Below are 16,836 nucleotides of genomic sequence, written 5' to 3' on the forward strand. Positions count from 1 at the left end.
TGAAGACTGCTGTAGATTGTAGTTGTCAAACCCTGGGAGGGTGTATTTTAATGCTCTCAGACATAGAAACCAAGCATGGGTTTGATTGGGCACACAGTCAGATCAACAGAAGCTTATAAAACTAATTGAGAAGTTTGTGTCTAAAGATAATTACAGAACACATCTAAAATGTGTTTTGTTTTAATAAAATTGGTGTGATGTCTGTACTGTAAGTTACAGTTTTTGTGTGCTGGGCATGGTGGCAGTTGCCTGTAGTACCAGCTCTTGGAAGGTGCAGGCAGGATGAGCCTAAGTTCAAGGTTTACCCGAACTACATATAGAACTAAACTCTTCTCCACCCTGCCTCTTTTGTAGTTTTAAAAGAATAAAATTAGAAATAATGTATTTATTAAAACTGATAGTCTGCTATGACCAAATATTAAGTAGAACAGACATGTCCTCACTGAAACTCGAATTCTGGTCTGGAGAACAAACAACATCAAAACAAATAGGTAAGGTCAGGCAGCAAGAGAAACTAAGAAAGAAGTCAAAGTGATGGGTAAAGTAGCAAGGATGGGCAGGTGCTTACAGATGGTTCCTTTGAGATACTATGTGATGTAAGTGCTAGATGATGAGAAGTCAGTCAAGTGGCGGTATGAAGCAAAGCATACCAAGCAGAGAAACAGCTCATACAAAGCCACTGAGGTACAAATATATTTAGCATGTGTTAGAACAGAAGGAATCTTGGTAGGTTTAAAAATTACATTCGTTAGATGGGCATGATAGCACATGCCTTTAATCCCAGCACTGGAAAGACAGAGGCAGGTGAGTTCAAGGACGGCTAGGGCCTGCTACTCAGAGAAACCAAAAAAGAAAACTGCTTTCCAGCCTTGCAGTGGTGGCACATGCCTTTGATCCCAGAATTTGAAAAGCAGAGGCAGGCAGATCTCTTGAGTTTGAGGCCAGCCAGAGATACACAGAAAAACCCTATATCTAAAAACAAAAATTACATTCCAAGCAGAGAGGAAGGCACAACCAGATTAATATGGCCTTATAGAGTATACAAGAAGTTTGGAATTTTTCTTTCTCCCTTTAGTGTTAGGGATTAGATAAATACACCACTAATCTATGTCCTCAGCCCTGGGCTCTGCTCTCTTTGAGATACAGCCCACTGGGGGATTTTAAATGCAAGAGTGGTACTATGTTCAGTTTATAGGTGAATACTCTTAACTGCTCTTGAAGAATGGATCTATAAGAAAGGAAACAAGAAAACCACTTTGATCATTATATATATTTTTAACTAGGGAAGAGATTAATGTAGTAGCACAAAAGGATAAAGGAAGAGGGACTTTTACTTTAGTGATGGATATGAGAGAGGTAAGAGAGAATTCCTAAATGTTTGCCTAGACAAACTGTGAAGCTCTTTACTGATGAGAGGTTGATTTGCTGTCAGGGTGGGGAAGGTGGACGAGGTAGAAATTATGTTTCACTATCATAAATTTAGCATGCCTATTAGAGTCTGGTAAAGATGCCACCAAGTAAGTGTTGGCACACACACACACACACACCTCAACAGACAAGTCAAAGATGTAGCACATGTGCATAACGAATACCTAGAGGCTTTTGTAGAGACTGGACTATGTTCTAAAAGGCTAAAAAAGATACAAATCAAAACTGCCCCAAAATATATCTAACTCATCAGAATCTTTTTTAGGACTTCAGATTCATTGCATACCTTTTACTGTATGGCTCTGCAGGTTGTGCTAGGCAAAACAGTGTACTGCATGCCTCTCCTTGTAGGAAAGTGTCTATCCTAATGAGTCTGTCATAGGTTCAGAAGATAGTCTTGATGAAATTCTGTCTCAGTGATTAAATTCTAAGGATGCTTTTGTAGGTCTTCATGAGTACAGTATAAAGTTCTAACTTCTTGCTCTCTTTCAATGCCCCACATATTCTGGACCCATTCTACCAATTCAGCAAGTACCCACCATTCCAAATGGACACAACTCCTCACCCCCCATGGTATGCAGTACTCATTCTTTTTTCCAAGTCGTTTTCTCCTTTTTGCATTGCTTTTCCCTAGCCATTGCTTTGAGACCCGGAGATAAATTTGAATTCTTTTAACTCTCATGTAGCATGAACTGACACTTCATTATTTTAAATTCCAAAGCCTATATAATATGTACTGCTTATTTCAGACTCAACATCAATACATTGCCTTAAGGTACTATCCAACATGTGTACATTTTGTTTTCTTTTAAAGTATAAGCTTGTTAAAAGCAAAATTCCCTGTTTTAAGATTCCTTTGTATTGCTGTGTGCTAGCATGCTATTAATCAGATAGTAGATATGTAGCAAATTACTTTCTTTTAACTATTCTAATAAAACTCTTCGCTATTCCATTTTTAATGATGGACTTTTTCTCTCTTTAGGCTTTTCAAGATCTTCCGAACACATTGGATGAAATTGATGCATTATTAACTGAAGAAAGATCAAGAGCTTCCTGTTTCACAGGACTGAATCCTACAGTATGCCTCTTTCTCTTGTTTCTATCCTGCATCTCTCACACTGCTCCCTTCCCCAGTGCACACATACACACGTGCATGCATGCATGGGCGCTGCGCGTGCGCGCGCACACACACACACACACACACACACACACAGCTCTCTCCAGTACTTGCCTCCCACTCTGTACTGGAGCTCTGGGTAATAATAAGCTAGACAGCAGGAACAATGCCTTAAATGCCAGATTCTGAATCTATTAGAATTTTAAATAGAGTCTTCCTAAGGAACACAGTGTTCTGTGCCTTTTCTTTATAAAAGGAATAGTTGAGTTAACTTGAAATACAGCAGTGTGTGTTTTTTCAAGGATTAAAAAGTAGCACTTTCAGTGTGCAATAGCATAAATTAGTTGCATGCAAACAATGCAGTGCAATTGACATTTTTAGCTAATAGCTTAATTGATGCAAATTTTTATATAATTTTATCCTTTGATAGATTTTTCTTGAAGAACTCTTTTTTTTTTAACCAGGTGGTTGAGGAATACACAAAAAGAGAAGTAGAAATACAGCAGTTAACTGAAGAACTGAAGGGGAAGAGAGTTGAACTAGATGAATACAGGGAAAACATTTCACAGGTAATTTTTCATCTTTTTTTCTTCTATGGTGACCATTGATGGGATTAGCTTATAAATTATACAAAATAAATTTTATGCTCCTAAAAGAGAAGGTATTTTCATGACCAGATTGACTCTGTTATATAATTTATTTTATGTCAGAGTGGATAGATAGTACTGCCTTCACTTTGTGCTTGTGTCTTTTATTTGCAGGTGAAAGAAAGGTGGCTGAACCCTTTAAAGGAACTAGTGGAAAAAATCAATGAGAAGTTCAGCAACTTTTTTAGTTCCATGCAGTGTGCTGGTGAGGTTGATCTTCATACAGAAAATGAGGTAATTGTATTGCGTTTGTATTTTATAACTAGTAATTTTAATTATGTTTAAAAGGTGCATGTAAATTTATTTACTTTGGAATTATACATGAGAATTTTGCTTACTGAAAAATTGTGAAGGAAAAGACTGCCTATGGATTTCTAATATTAGGTTTGCTTGGTTTTAGGGTAGGGATGGTGTTTTAGGCAGTCTGAATAATGATTATTCATTTGTGTTGAACGAGTACAATGCTTTATAAATCTGCCACTGCTCAACTTAATTGCCATAAAGATTAGGAAACAAGTGAAATACAGTTTTATCAATGAAGTTGGCTTTTTTGTTTTGTTTTGTTTTGGATGTGGGTGTGTGTGGGTCTGGTTGGTAGTGGTGGTGGTGTTTTCTAATTTTTTTGAGTCATGGTCTCATATAGCCTAGAATGGCCCAAAACTTGCTGTGTATACAAAGATGACATTGAACTCTCCTGAGCCTCTTGCCTTTACCTCCCAATTAAGATGATAGGTTTCCACCACCATGCTCAGTTTCCTTGATTTCTTTTTTATCACAAATTCAGAAGTTAATAGGAAATGTGCTAATTTCTTGAGCTACAACTCTATGCATTGCTATTTTGGATAAAACAAATTTTCCATTACGAAAATTGTGTGAAGATGGGCAGGAGGTATAGTGAAATGAGGTGTGCTCAGCTTCATGAGGCCCTGGGTTCATTCCCCAGCACTATAAGCAGGTAAGGAAGGGAGGAAGAAATGAGTGATTTCTTTGAAAACAATTGGGAAAGTAGAATGAATGGAAAGGAGTATAAGTGATAAAAGACTGGCAATTTTTGATCTTAGTTAAAAGATTTTGCTGGTATACTGGGGTCATTTTTGTATTCTCATTTTGCATGTGCCAAAATGTTTGCAAGGTGAAATTTGTTTTAAGTAAAAGTCAAGTTAATAAACAATATTTTATATCTTTAAATTTTTGCATTTTAGCAAGTGTGTACGTTTTCATTCTGTTACATATGTAAATATAAAGCAAATTAGCACCATTTGCTCCTTTGGGGAGTCTTGTCTTACTGTAACTAAGAAATGTATGTACAATGCTTAGTTCCTGATATGGTTTCTTTGTGGCAGGTAATTCTAAGTTCATCTTATTTAATCTCTTATAACTGTCCTATGAAGCAGGGCATTATATCCACCCTACTTAAAAAACAAACTGAAACTTGCATTATTTTACTGAAAGTCACATTGCTATCAAGTGGCAAATACTCAAACTTCTTACCTAATCCCAGACAGAGCCTTAGCTCTTAGATAAGATGATGCGTGCATTATCCTGCTCAAAGTAACAACAGGATCTTTATCATTTATCATTAACTTGACTGTGTGGGGTATAATTGTGACCCGGTAAGCAAGGTGAGGCCTGTATTACAGAAATCCCATCCTTTATGTCCCTGTGCATGGTACTCCTCTTTTATCTACACTGTTTCTTCTCAACAGTCTTTCTGTTTTCAATGCAAGGCTATAGACAGACTGCTCATGCCTTTCTGTGTTCTCCTGGACCTTCCCTCTTCTCTTCCTTTCACGTTATCCCCTTTCTCTTCCAGCCTCCTTAGTATTGGGAAATGATTTCTTTAACTGGAACCTTGAAGGAGTGAGATGAGAGAAGCTAGAAGGAGTCAGAAGAAAAGGATAATCAATTTCAAGAGTCTTAAAAAAAAAGCCTCCAGTAAATCAAATCCTGTGTAGTCAGAAAGTGACATAGTTAATAAAATCATTGAAGAAGAAATAGGATTTAAAAGTAATCCTTGGGAATTTAAACTATTACAAATTATTACAGTTCTGTCTTTTTTGTTTTGTATTTCAAGATAGGGTTTGTCTGTGTTAACAGCCCTGGTTGTCTTGGAACTCGCTCTGTAGATCAGCCTGGCCTTGAATTCACTGAGATTCACCTGCCTCTACCTCCCGAGAACTGGAATTAAAGGCCTGCACCACCACGTGGGGGTTTGAATGGAAAGGTATCAGGTTAAGAATACTATTTGTAAAAATTTTAAGACTTCTTTGAATCCATTTGCATTTACGCTTAAAGTGGTTTATAGTTTGTAAAAGGAAGCTCTTGCTTTCTCACATGTCAGAACTAGAATGGTAGGATTCTCCTTGTGGTAGCAGAGTCCAAACTGGTGGCAAGGATCTTGGCATCACTAGCTTTTAGAAAGTATCTTCTGCTGTTTGACAGAGTATTGTTAAAGGAGTGCAGCCAAAACTGTAACCAAATTTGGTAGCATGCTTCCAGGAGGGTCTCCAGGAAAAGTATTGCCAACAGAAGTGCCAGTTATGGGATAAGAATCTACAGGATAGCCTGGTACTGGTAGCGCACACCTTTAATTCCAGCAGAGGCAGGAGGATCTCTGTGAGTCGAGGCCTGTCTGGTCTATAGAGCAAGTTCCAGGACAAGCTCCAAAGCTACAGAGAAACCCTGTCTCAAAAAACGAAAAAAAAAAAAACAATAACAACAACAACAAAAAGTAATCTACAGGAGAGGTGGGAGGATTCAGCCAATTATTGTGAGAGTTGACCCACAGTTCTTCTCCCAGAATATGGAGGCACTACAATACTTATAAACAGGGACTGTCTCTTACTTAAAGGTGGTAGTATTCTTACAAAGAATATGGACTGAAATCATTGTTGAGGTGGTATGCTGTGAACCTGCCCATTCCACTGACATTTTGAACTACTTCATCCATAAAAACTGCTATACCTCCTTTATAAGTAACTGATGATACCCAAACTAAAATAATAACTAAAACTCTTTTGTTGCTCTTAGACCTCAGCTATGAATACCTGCTACATGCATATAATTTCAAAGATTTAGTATGAAAAATGTAAAATATTCACTGAAAACATTTTATATTGTGGTGTTTGAATATATTGGGTTAAATAAAATATACCACTGAAGTTAATTTTTACCTATTTTCCTTTTATGTTTTAAAAATGTGACTGTTGAGTTGCCTATTTCTTGTGCTCTCTCTTGATTAGACACTTATCTAGATTATTTAACTAGTTAACTTTTAGCTAGTTAATGCTTTCCCTTTTAAGATAAGTCTGAATATGAATGACCTAGAATAGCTAAGAAAGGTAAATAAACCTTAGAGTGGTCTCAGAATTGACAAAAGTTAGAGAACAGTAAATACTTCCCTTTTTATAAAATAAAATTTACATTTGTATGCCCACACATATAGGGGGCTATTAAAATTTTTATGTTTTACAGGAAGACTATGATAAATACGGAATCCGGATCAGAGTAAAATTTCGCAGTAGTACTCAGCTGCATGAGTTAACTCCTCATCACCAAAGTGGAGGTGAAAGAAGTGTTTCTACCATGCTGTACTTGATGGCACTTCAGGAGCTCAATAGATGTCCATTCAGAGTAGTCGATGAGATCAATCAGGTACTGTGATTCTTTGGGGGAGTGTACTGCGTCCTCTAAAAGATACAAATATAACGATTATTGTCATTGTGATTTTAGGGGATGGACCCAATCAATGAACGAAGAGTGTTTGAAATGGTTGTGAATACTGCCTGTAAAGAGAACACCTCCCAGTACTTCTTCATCACACCCAAGGTAAGGAAGCTCACAGAGGTCAGTCTGCTCGCACGTCCCCTTTGGCTTCATTGTGGGCAGATTTGGGCTAAGATGTGAATGTGAGCAGGAATACTGCCTAGGAAGGAGCTAAAAAGATTATAGCCATCTGCATTCATAGAAGCTTCATCTGAAGAAAGGGAGCAGGCACTTCATTGTGTTCTAGAACCTAGCTCTTCTCCTTACTTTTGATACTCATTCTAAGCTGAGAGATGACTGGGAATGCAAACCCCAGAACTCTAGCTCTCTCTGTCATGTCACTTACTGCACCTGTCTTAATTCCCACCGCTACTACCCTAGCCCTAAAGAGTCCTAAGTACCCAAGGTCTTGTACTGACAGATCGCTTTTTATAACAACATAGTTATATTCAATAGAGAATGTTCCATAATGGGAAATACCCTTTTGTTAAATCTAGTGTTGGGGGTAAGTTATCAAGTAAATATACTCAAAGATGTATTTATTACTAACCAGACTTTTTTCTTTTTTCAACTAAATACTCATATATATCTCACTGGAGAGCCCACCTAAATGTACATTTTTTTGTACTTAATCATCTTTTGTCATCAGCTCTGTGGACTAGTCAGCTCTGCCCCTGTTCTGATTCTTACCAACTCCTTGTCTTAGAGACCACGCCTGCCTCACCTGTCTCCCACAGCAGTCTAACAGTGTTTAACCATAGAAGTTGTTGGAGTGTTGTGTGTGGAAGCGAAAGTGCACACTCTTTTCTGAGGTGTGCCTGTGGTCCTTGTTGATTTGTGAATACAGAAGGTTCCAGGCAACTGGAATATTCCAGGTCAGTTATTAGGCCAGGCTTTAATTATGCTTATTCAGGAAGTTGTCATAGTTTGGCAAGTTGATGTATTTGAACATAAATAAGGCTAAAAAAACTGTCTTTCTGGGCATACAATTTAATTATGTGGCAATTTGTTTCAATCCTTACAGCTTCTACAAAATCTTCCTTATTCTGAAAAAATGACAGTGTTATTTGTCTACAATGGTCCTCATATGTTGGAACCAAACCGATGGAATTTAAAGGCTTTTCAGAGGCGGCGTCGAAGGATTACCTTCACTCAACCTTCTCAGTGAAAGAAAAGGGAGGGGACTTAGAGGTTTTGTCTTTTAACTGTTTATACATGTGGCCCAAGTGAATAAAAGTTAGCAGATTTATTGAAAGAGAAAGATTGGTTATTTTTGAAAATCTGCTTTTAAAAACAAATAGGTTGATGAAATGGAGACCGCAGTGCCTCTGGAACATTTTCTAGTGACAATTAAGTCTTGGTTTGGTTGAACTTGACTCCTTAGTCCTCTGTGAGCACTGGATGGTGTGTAAAGATGTCTGCTGCCCCACGGTGTGGTGGCTCCATCTAATCCAGCACTCGGGAAGTGGAGGCAGGAGATCACGAGTATAAGGCAAGTCTGGACTGCAAAGCATGATCCAAACTATGTAGGCTGTATGTAGTGTGGGATTATGTGTCATAACAAAAAGGTATTTCCTGTTGGCAATCAGAGGTATGGGAGAATGAGGAATGCATTCACAAAGCATCTACTAAGTGCAGCAGCTCTGAGCATTGATTGCAGGAGAACTTTCTGACTTTCAAAGCTTAAAGGCAACTCAGAATTAGAAAAATCCCACTTTTCTTCCAGTGTTATATTTAGTTTTTAAAAGCTGATATAGGAATGTCTACTTCCCAGATACTGGTTTGTGGCAGTCATTTCTTTGTGTTAAAGGTTACCTTATTTTCATAGAAAGCATGTTTATGGGCCTTTAACACTTTTAGGCAACTTGATGCTATAGTTTTATTGGTATTTCAAAGAATTGGAAAAACATATACACATGGAGCTTCAAAATGGCAGCAGGATTATAAAAGGTCACCAGGTAAAGATGACACAGAATACAGAATACATTGACAGAAGGAAATCAGGTGATAAAAACTCAAAAAATAGTACTGTAAAGTACAAGTTTTGTGGTGGAGTTCTTTGTTCTGTTTTGGGTTTTGTTTTTTAATTTAAAGTCAAATGTATTTTACATCTTAAATTTCTAAAAGCATTTTTATAATTTTAGTAAGCTTTTTCTTAAGATTTCATATAGGAGTTTTTACAGTTTATATTTGAAATTTCTCAGTGCTATGTAAAGAGTGATAGCAAAGTATTGATTTATTTAAAATCCTAATGTTTTTAGAATATATAGGTACTTCTTACAGGGTTAATCAGACCCTGTATTTTAGAAAAATCTCATCTAAATTCTTTTCTTCCAGCTTGAAAAACAAAATAAAATAAGAAAACCATTTATTTTTCGTTGAATATGCTAATTAAGAGTGCCAAATAAAATTTCTTCTTTTCAAATCTAAATCTTGCAAGAAAATAGAAATATCTGTGAATAGTAGACTGGACCATATCTCTGATGGTACTGACAAAATTATTTTTTGACTTGCTAGCCTGAATAAACCAAAGTTTGGGTTCTGTATATTATTGTAATAGCCAATAAAATTTATATTCTACTAGGTTAAAAATAATGGAACATGAGCCTACGTCATCTCACTTAGATATTTTCTCTTTAAAAAGTTGTATTTCTTTATAAAACATGAAGGAGAACCCTCCCCTCCTAAACTAAGTCTCATACATGTAGTACAACGATATTTTTAGTAACATTTTTACCAGCACGAACAAGTCAAAAAAAATTAAGAACTTGGTAACATATTAGTGAAGAATGTTTTCTAAAATTGTATTGTTGCTTGATTTTCTGATATAATATCTTCACTAACATGTGCTTGATGTAGTTTGGTTTTATCATGTCAGTGTAAAAACTGACCCAAGCTTAAAAACTGAAAAAAAATTGAAGATTTAACATACTTAAAACTCACATCAGCAATTCCATTTCAGTTTACATATGCCAAAACGTATTCCCTGTCATGTTTATAAGCATTCAGTGAGCAAAATTAATGTTCTGTTTTATGTTGAACTTTGGGTTGGGAAGGATAAATTATGTATCATTTATCATATTAAAAATAGTCAAGCATAGTATAATGTCATATTTTCTGCAACTGTTGATTTTTTAATTACATGTAAAAGTTCCAAGTAAAAGCTTGATTTGATAAATAAAATACTTAAAACCTGAAGGTTACAGATATTTTTGATGACGATAACTTTGCACTGGTTTGCCAAAGGACAGTCTCTGTTAAAAGGTCTCTCATTTTAAAAAGGGGGGACTGGTGTTTTGTTTTTGATTTATTTGTTTTGGTTTGTTTTTGTTTTTTATTTTTGTAAGATTTATTTTATGTAAATGGTGATTTTTTTTTGCCTGCATGTATGTCTGTACAGTGCACGAGTGCCTTGTGCTTGCTAAGGCCAGAAGAAGGCATCAGATCTCCTGGGAGTAGAGTGAAAAAGTTGTGAGTGTTGGGAAAAGAAAACAGGTCCTCCGGAAGAGTGGCCAGTTGTCTTAACTATGATTTTTCTCTCCAGAGAGGTTTTTTGCTACTTTCCAAAAGCCTTGGACTAAGCCTGTAGCCTGTGAAGGGTATCTTTTCATTCTGATGTGTGTAACTGTAAGTGATTCAAACTATGTTGTATATACTTTGTTGGTAATAAATACATATTTTTCCATATTTTGGTATAGGTTATTTAAGATGAGAGATTTTTAAGTACTTTAAATATTCTTAAAAGTCATTTTTGTTTTCAGGATTACAAAAATCTTGTCAATGTCGGAAGTGTCTGCCATTTAGGATGCAGTATTTAATAGTCTATTTGTGTTCCAAAAGATAAAATATTTAGTCTTTTGTCCATTAGAAGTGAAACTAGAGTCTAATAGCAGTAAACATGGGGAAAGACTTGAAAACATCCAAAAAAGCCAAGATAGAAGGCAAGTATAACTGTGTTGAGATAGTAACTTTTCTAAAAACATGCCCAGTAGTCATTGTTACCTTAGTATTTCATACATTGAATCTTTTCAAATGTATCCTGAATCAAATTCTTTACCACTTATATTCAGCTATTTCCATACTAGCAATATGAGGACATACCTAAATCATAGTTTTTAGATGAGAGTCATGTCTGTGAGTGAACCTAGCATTATTGTTGGTGCTTTATAAATCTTTACTTCTGCTACGTATGAAGTATTGTGTCTGAATTGAAGGCAGGATTAGCATAGAAACTTTTCTATGTTAGTGATATTAGTTGTTCCCAGGATACAGATAGTAATGGACTTTGCATAACAGATACAAGTATTTCATATGCCATATTACTTTCATGAAATCTGAATGTGAGTAAAATGACTGAACCTATTTATAATAGTTTGTCATATTACTTCATGGCCAGCCATATATTTTAGGACAGCACATTATTAATAGAATTTGTATACTTCTGTATACTTGGAGATTTGACTGTTGACAGTTTGAACTTTTTTGATTTGTCTTGTTTCTCTGTGTAGCTAGGGAGCCTGTCCTGGACCTTACTCTGTAGACCATGGTGGCTTAGAACTCACAGAGATCCACCTGTCTGCCTACAGAGTGCTGGGATTAAAGGCATGGGCCACCACTGCCCAGCAGCAACTGACCGTTTTATTCCTAGTGAAACAATTTTTCATTTTTCTCCTCCTCATTTTATTGTGCAAATGTACATACTGTAAATTTTACTATTTTAAAGTATGTAGTTCAGTGGCATGAAATACATCTACAGTCTTGTACAATCATCATCCTAATTTATTGCCCATTCACTATAATCCTAGCGTGTCACCTTGTACCTATTCAGATGAACTTAACATTTCCCTCTTTATCCCAGCCCATGGAAAACTCTTCTCATTTGTTTAATTTTTAATGTTAGCATTAAAAACCAGAGTGGTTTCATTATGATTATTTTCATACATATGTGTCACTGTGCTGTGTTCCTATTCATTCCCCTCCTTTGGCTGCTGTTCTTCACCCCCCCCCCTTCTCCTCTTCCTCAAAATAGTGCCCCTTTGCTTTCAAGTCGGATATGTTTCCCTTACCATCTTTTCCCCTGCCTCCTTTCAGATCTCATCTTCTTCCTAGTTTCATGAGCTACATATACATACATGTCCACAGACTAACATGTCAGTATATGAGAGGAAACATGAAGTATTTGTCTTTCTGTAAATGGAATTCTTACTTGATCCAATAAAAACCCAGAGTCAGATATAGAGGAAAATGCTGAGAGATCAGAGAGAAAGAGGAGCAAGCCAAAGCCACCTTTAATAAATTCCCAGCGGACAAGTGAGTGAGTTCCTGTTTCTTCCCACTTATCTCTCTGCCCAGCTATCTCACTTCCTGTCTGTCTGTCTATACAGACCTCTGTGGTTAGCTAGTGGCAAGCTCCATCCTCTGATCTTCAGACAAGCTTTATTTGTACAAGCAAAATATTGCCACATCTTAACTACTTATTTTGCATAGTGGGTGGGCTTTAAGGTTTGAAAAGCCTAGGCCAGGCCCAATGTCAATGTCCTGGTCTGTCATTTCTGTCTGTCTGTCTCCTTCCCCTTCCTTACCCGCTTCTCTACCTGGATCAGGATGTAAAGACCTCAGCTACTATTGTAGCAGATTGCCTGTCTACTTCCTGCCTTGCAAAAAGTGCTTTTATTGACTATGGCTCCTGTTGGATTTTGTTGTTGTTGTTGTTTTGGTTTTTGGTTTCTTTTTTTAGCTCAGACTAACCTGGAACTTACTGTGTAGACCAAGTTAGTCTTCAAATCCCAGATAAGCCTCCCTCTCCTAGCAAGTGCAGAGACTAAAGGTACATGGCACCATAACCTGTTCTTGATGAATTGTTCCCTTTGTTAGAATCTAGTGACCTTCTTGATCTCTTCCAATTAGAATTTGAAGTCTACTTTTATCAGAATGGCGATGTGAATTTGTATTGGGCTTCCATTTTGCATGATAGGTTGATTTTGATCATTTGATTCTCAATCTTTGGGTTTATTTGTCAGTAAGTTGTATTACTTGGACACAGTAGATAATTTGCTTTTAATGTTTGTTTATACTTATGATCATGTGTGTATGCTTGTGTCAGTTTATGTGCACCAGTGTAGGCACAGGCCCACAGAAGCCGGAGGGCATTGGATCCCCTGAAACTGGGGGTTGTAAACTGCCATGTGTGGGTGCTGGCAACCAAACCTGGGTCCTTTGGCAGAGCACTATGTGCTCTTAACATCTGAGCCATCTTGCTGGCTCCGTAGTACATCTTTATTTCATTAAGCTAATTTGTGTCTTTTTAAGACTGAGTTGAGGTCAGTTGCATTGAAGGTTAATACTTAGAGGGGTTTGGTGATTATGTGGTCTTTTGGTTGTTTTCTGTTTGGATTGTTGCTTGTTCTTTTCTCTTTCTAGGAGTTTGTGCTAAGCATGAGGGATTCCTTCTCATTTCTTTTTTTGTCTTTTCTTCTCACAAAATATACATTCTTATAGTCTTGGGATTGAAACTGTCTTTGCTCCTGCCCTGTATTCGATTTTCCTTTAAGTGTTTACTTCAGTGCTTACTTCCTTGTCATTAGTTGTCTTAGTTGTGTCTGTCTTGAAATATCTTTATTTCTGGTCAATTTTAAATGATAGCATTGCTAGGCATAACAGTTGTCTTGGTTCTTTTTAACTTTCAGGACTTGAAATATATCCTTCCATGGTTTCTTGACGTTTAGAATTGTTGATTACACTGGTGGTGTTCTGATGTTTGTCTTTTTGTAGGTGCATTGCAATTTTCCCCTTGCAAATTTTGGCTCGTGTGTGTGTGTGTGTGTGTGTGTGTGTGTGTACATACACACACATACATACATACATATATATACATACACACACGTTTGTTTGTCAGGAGTGCATGTGTTCAGGAGTTCACTTATGTGTTTAAAGAGTTTACAAATCTATACATGCATATCTACTGGAGGCCAGAGTTCCACCTCAGATGTTGTTTCTTGGGACTCATCCACCTTTTTCTTTTGGATAAGATATCTTACCAGAACCTAGAACTCACTGATTATGCTAGATCTACTGGCGAGCCAGGCCCAAGAGTCTGCTTATCTCTACCGCTACCTGGAATATAAGTATACTCTTCCATACCAGACTCTTTACATGGGTGCTTGATATTGAACTCAGGTCCTTCTGATTGTGTAGCAAACACTTAACCTACTGAGCTATCCCCAGCCCTCCTGTGCAGTTCTAACATCTTGACCTCTATGTCAGAGACTTTCATGTGTATTTGGAGTTTATCTTTGTTACTTTTCCATTATTCTGAAAAAACACTATGACCAAGACAATTTATAAAAGAAAGCACCTAATTGGGCTTACTTATGATTTCAGAGGATTAGAGTCCATGGTGGCAAAGCAAAAGCCTGGCAGCAGGAACATCTGAAAGTTCATATCTATCTGCAAGCAGAAAGCAGGAAGCACACTAGGCATGGCTGAAGTCTTTTGAAATCTCAAAACTTACCCCCAAGTGACACCTCCTCCAACAAGACTACGCCTCCTAATCTTTCCCAAACAGTTCCACCAACTGTGAACCAAGTATTCAAATATATGAGCCTATGGAGTCCCATCTCATTAGCCATTCCTTGGCCTCCATAGGCTCATGGCCTTATCTTAGTGTAAAATGCATTCAGTCCAATTTCAAAATTACTTGTGATGTTTTTACAGTCTCTACACTTTAAAAAACAAAGCTCTTTTTGAGACTCAAGGCAATATCTTAATTGTATTCCCCTGTAAAATCAAAAAGCAAATCACATACTTCTAACATATAATGATACAGAATATAGCTTATTATGCCAAAAGGAAGCAATAAGGATATAGTGAGGAAATACTGGACCAAAGCAAGATTTAAATGCAACAGGGCATTCTCTAAATCCCATAACCCGTGTCTGATGTCAAAGGGCTTAGACACCTCCACCCTTCCAGCTTCACTCACTGCAGCACACTTCTCCTTCCTAGGCTGGTTCCACTCCCTTTGTTCCACCTATAATATCTTGGATCTCCAAAGCAATCTAGGCTTCACTTTTGCAGTTTCACAAAATGGTCTCTCAAGGCTTCTGTGCAAGAACAGCCCCCACCCCTAAGTATGTTCACCCCCAATGACCTCCCATTCTGCTTACCATCAGAGGAAGATTCCAAGTTTCCTTTACTTGTATGTCATTCTTGACCAAAGCCAGAACTACGTGGACAACACTACCATATTCAGCCGCCTGCTTGGATGAAGCCTGGTCCCCTTGAACACATATGTAGCCTCTCCTTATCTCTTACAGCACAAGTGCCAACGTTAAATTTTCTGGTGCTTTTTCTCTAAAAAATTTTATTTTCCTTTTCCTTTTCATTGTAAACTTGTATAAGCGATTACTAATAACCACATCACAGAGTCAATATTAAGCTGTCTTGAAGTCTCCTCTGCCAAAGAAATGAGTCCATTACTTTCCAGTTTAACCTCAAGCAAATTATTAAGACAGGGCCAGAAGGCAAACAAATTCTGCAACATGAAAAATAAAAACCCAGAGGCATATATTGGGGTTCAAGCTGAAGATCAGAGAATCGAAGTAGCCAAGACAGTAGACCTTACCTCTACCAAACTTAAGTGGCAGCCCTGTCTCCACAAATCCTCAGGGTCAAAAGCTCTCAGTTCCTGTCTCCTCCTGCCTTTTATTCCTTTCTCTACCTAGCCTTATCACTTCTGTTTCTACCTCTCTAGTGCTGGGATTAAAGGCATGTGATCCAAGTGCTGGGATCAAGGTGTGAGCTCTGTTACACATCACTCTTGTGTAGGCCAGGGTAGCCTTGAACTCAGAGAGATCCATTTGCCTTTATCTCCTGAGTACTGGAATTAAAGGTATGTACCACCATTGCCTGGTCTCTATAGCTTGTGGCTGGCTTTGCTTTCAGAATCCTTGGGCAAGCCTTAATAAACCATAAATAATATATCACCTTAATATTCATTGTCAAAACATCACAAAAACAGTCTCTAGTTCAGTTGCTAATAGTTTTCTCATCTGAAACCTCTTGAGCTGAGCCTCCACAATCTGCACAGCTCATAGCACTACTGTCTTCCAAGTTCCTGCTAGGATGGCTGTTGAGCTTTGCTGATAACATTCTACAGCTTTCATAGTCCAGGGTCTTCCACTTTCCTCCAAAACAAAAAACAAACAGACAAAACACTCAGGTCTGCTGCAACAATAACCCAAATTCCCTGATTCTGTTGATGTGACAGGATACCATAACCAAGACAACTGATTAAAGCATTGATTGGACTTATGGTTCCAGAAGGTTAGCGTACATGATGGCAGAGCAAAGGCACAGGACAGAAACAGCTGAGAACTTGTACCTGCATTCCAGGAGCAGGAGACAGAAAGCACATACTGGGAGTGGAACAGGTCTTTTGAAACCTCAAAGCCTAGCCCACCCCTAGTGATACATCTCTTTCAATAACATCACAATTAAAACTTCCCAAACAGTTCTCCCAACTGGGGACCAAGCGTTCAATCATATCAGCCTTTGGGGTCTTTCTTATTCAAATCACCACAGATCTGGTAAACTCGAAGCTTCTCTTATTCAAAGAGGAGAATAAGTATTTGGGTTACAATCAGCACTCTCTGCCACTGTCCCCAAGAAATAACCTCACCATATGGCTTATTAAGAGTATCCTCAAATAAAACAAGACTTGGTAGATAGCCCTTTTTGCTCTTAATAGAAATTGGTTGTCTCAGTCTTTAAGGCTACTTACTTGTTTATGGTTTGGTTGGTTGGCTTGGTTTGTTTTGTTTTTGTCTTTTCTAGTAGAGTATGAAAGTTTTTGAGGAAAATAGCTTCAATGTGTTGGTT

General features: G+C 37.5%; 1 protein-coding gene across 3 annotated transcripts in view; it reads left to right on the forward strand.

The window, feature by feature from the left end:
• The window catches only part of Smc5 (structural maintenance of chromosomes 5), a 62,808-nt gene extending 52,164 nt beyond the window's left edge, over nt 1-10,644 (forward strand). Inside the window, exons 19-25 of one of the 3 annotated variants that reach the window (XM_040746347.1) lie at nt 1,931-2,005; nt 2,411-2,506; nt 3,010-3,114; nt 3,307-3,426; nt 6,667-6,846; nt 6,925-7,020; nt 7,982-10,644. In XM_040746347.1, the coding sequence (XP_040602281.1) occupies nt 1,931-2,005; nt 2,411-2,506; nt 3,010-3,114; nt 3,307-3,426; nt 6,667-6,846; nt 6,925-7,020; nt 7,982-8,125 (816 nt within the window). In that variant the 3' untranslated portion in view covers nt 8,126-10,644. The remainder of the gene's footprint in view (nt 1-1,930; nt 2,006-2,410; nt 2,507-3,009; nt 3,115-3,306; nt 3,427-6,666; nt 6,847-6,924; nt 7,021-7,981) is intronic. The other 2 variants (XM_005063740.4, XM_013115039.3) reach the window with 2 other exon arrangements.
• The last annotated feature ends 6,192 nt before the right edge of the window (nt 10,645-16,836 follow it).

Source organism: Mesocricetus auratus, unplaced genomic scaffold, assembly GCF_017639785.1.
Source record: "Mesocricetus auratus isolate SY011 unplaced genomic scaffold, BCM_Maur_2.0 Super-Scaffold_4256, whole genome shotgun sequence".
Taxonomy (NCBI): domain Eukaryota; kingdom Metazoa; phylum Chordata; class Mammalia; order Rodentia; family Cricetidae; genus Mesocricetus; species Mesocricetus auratus.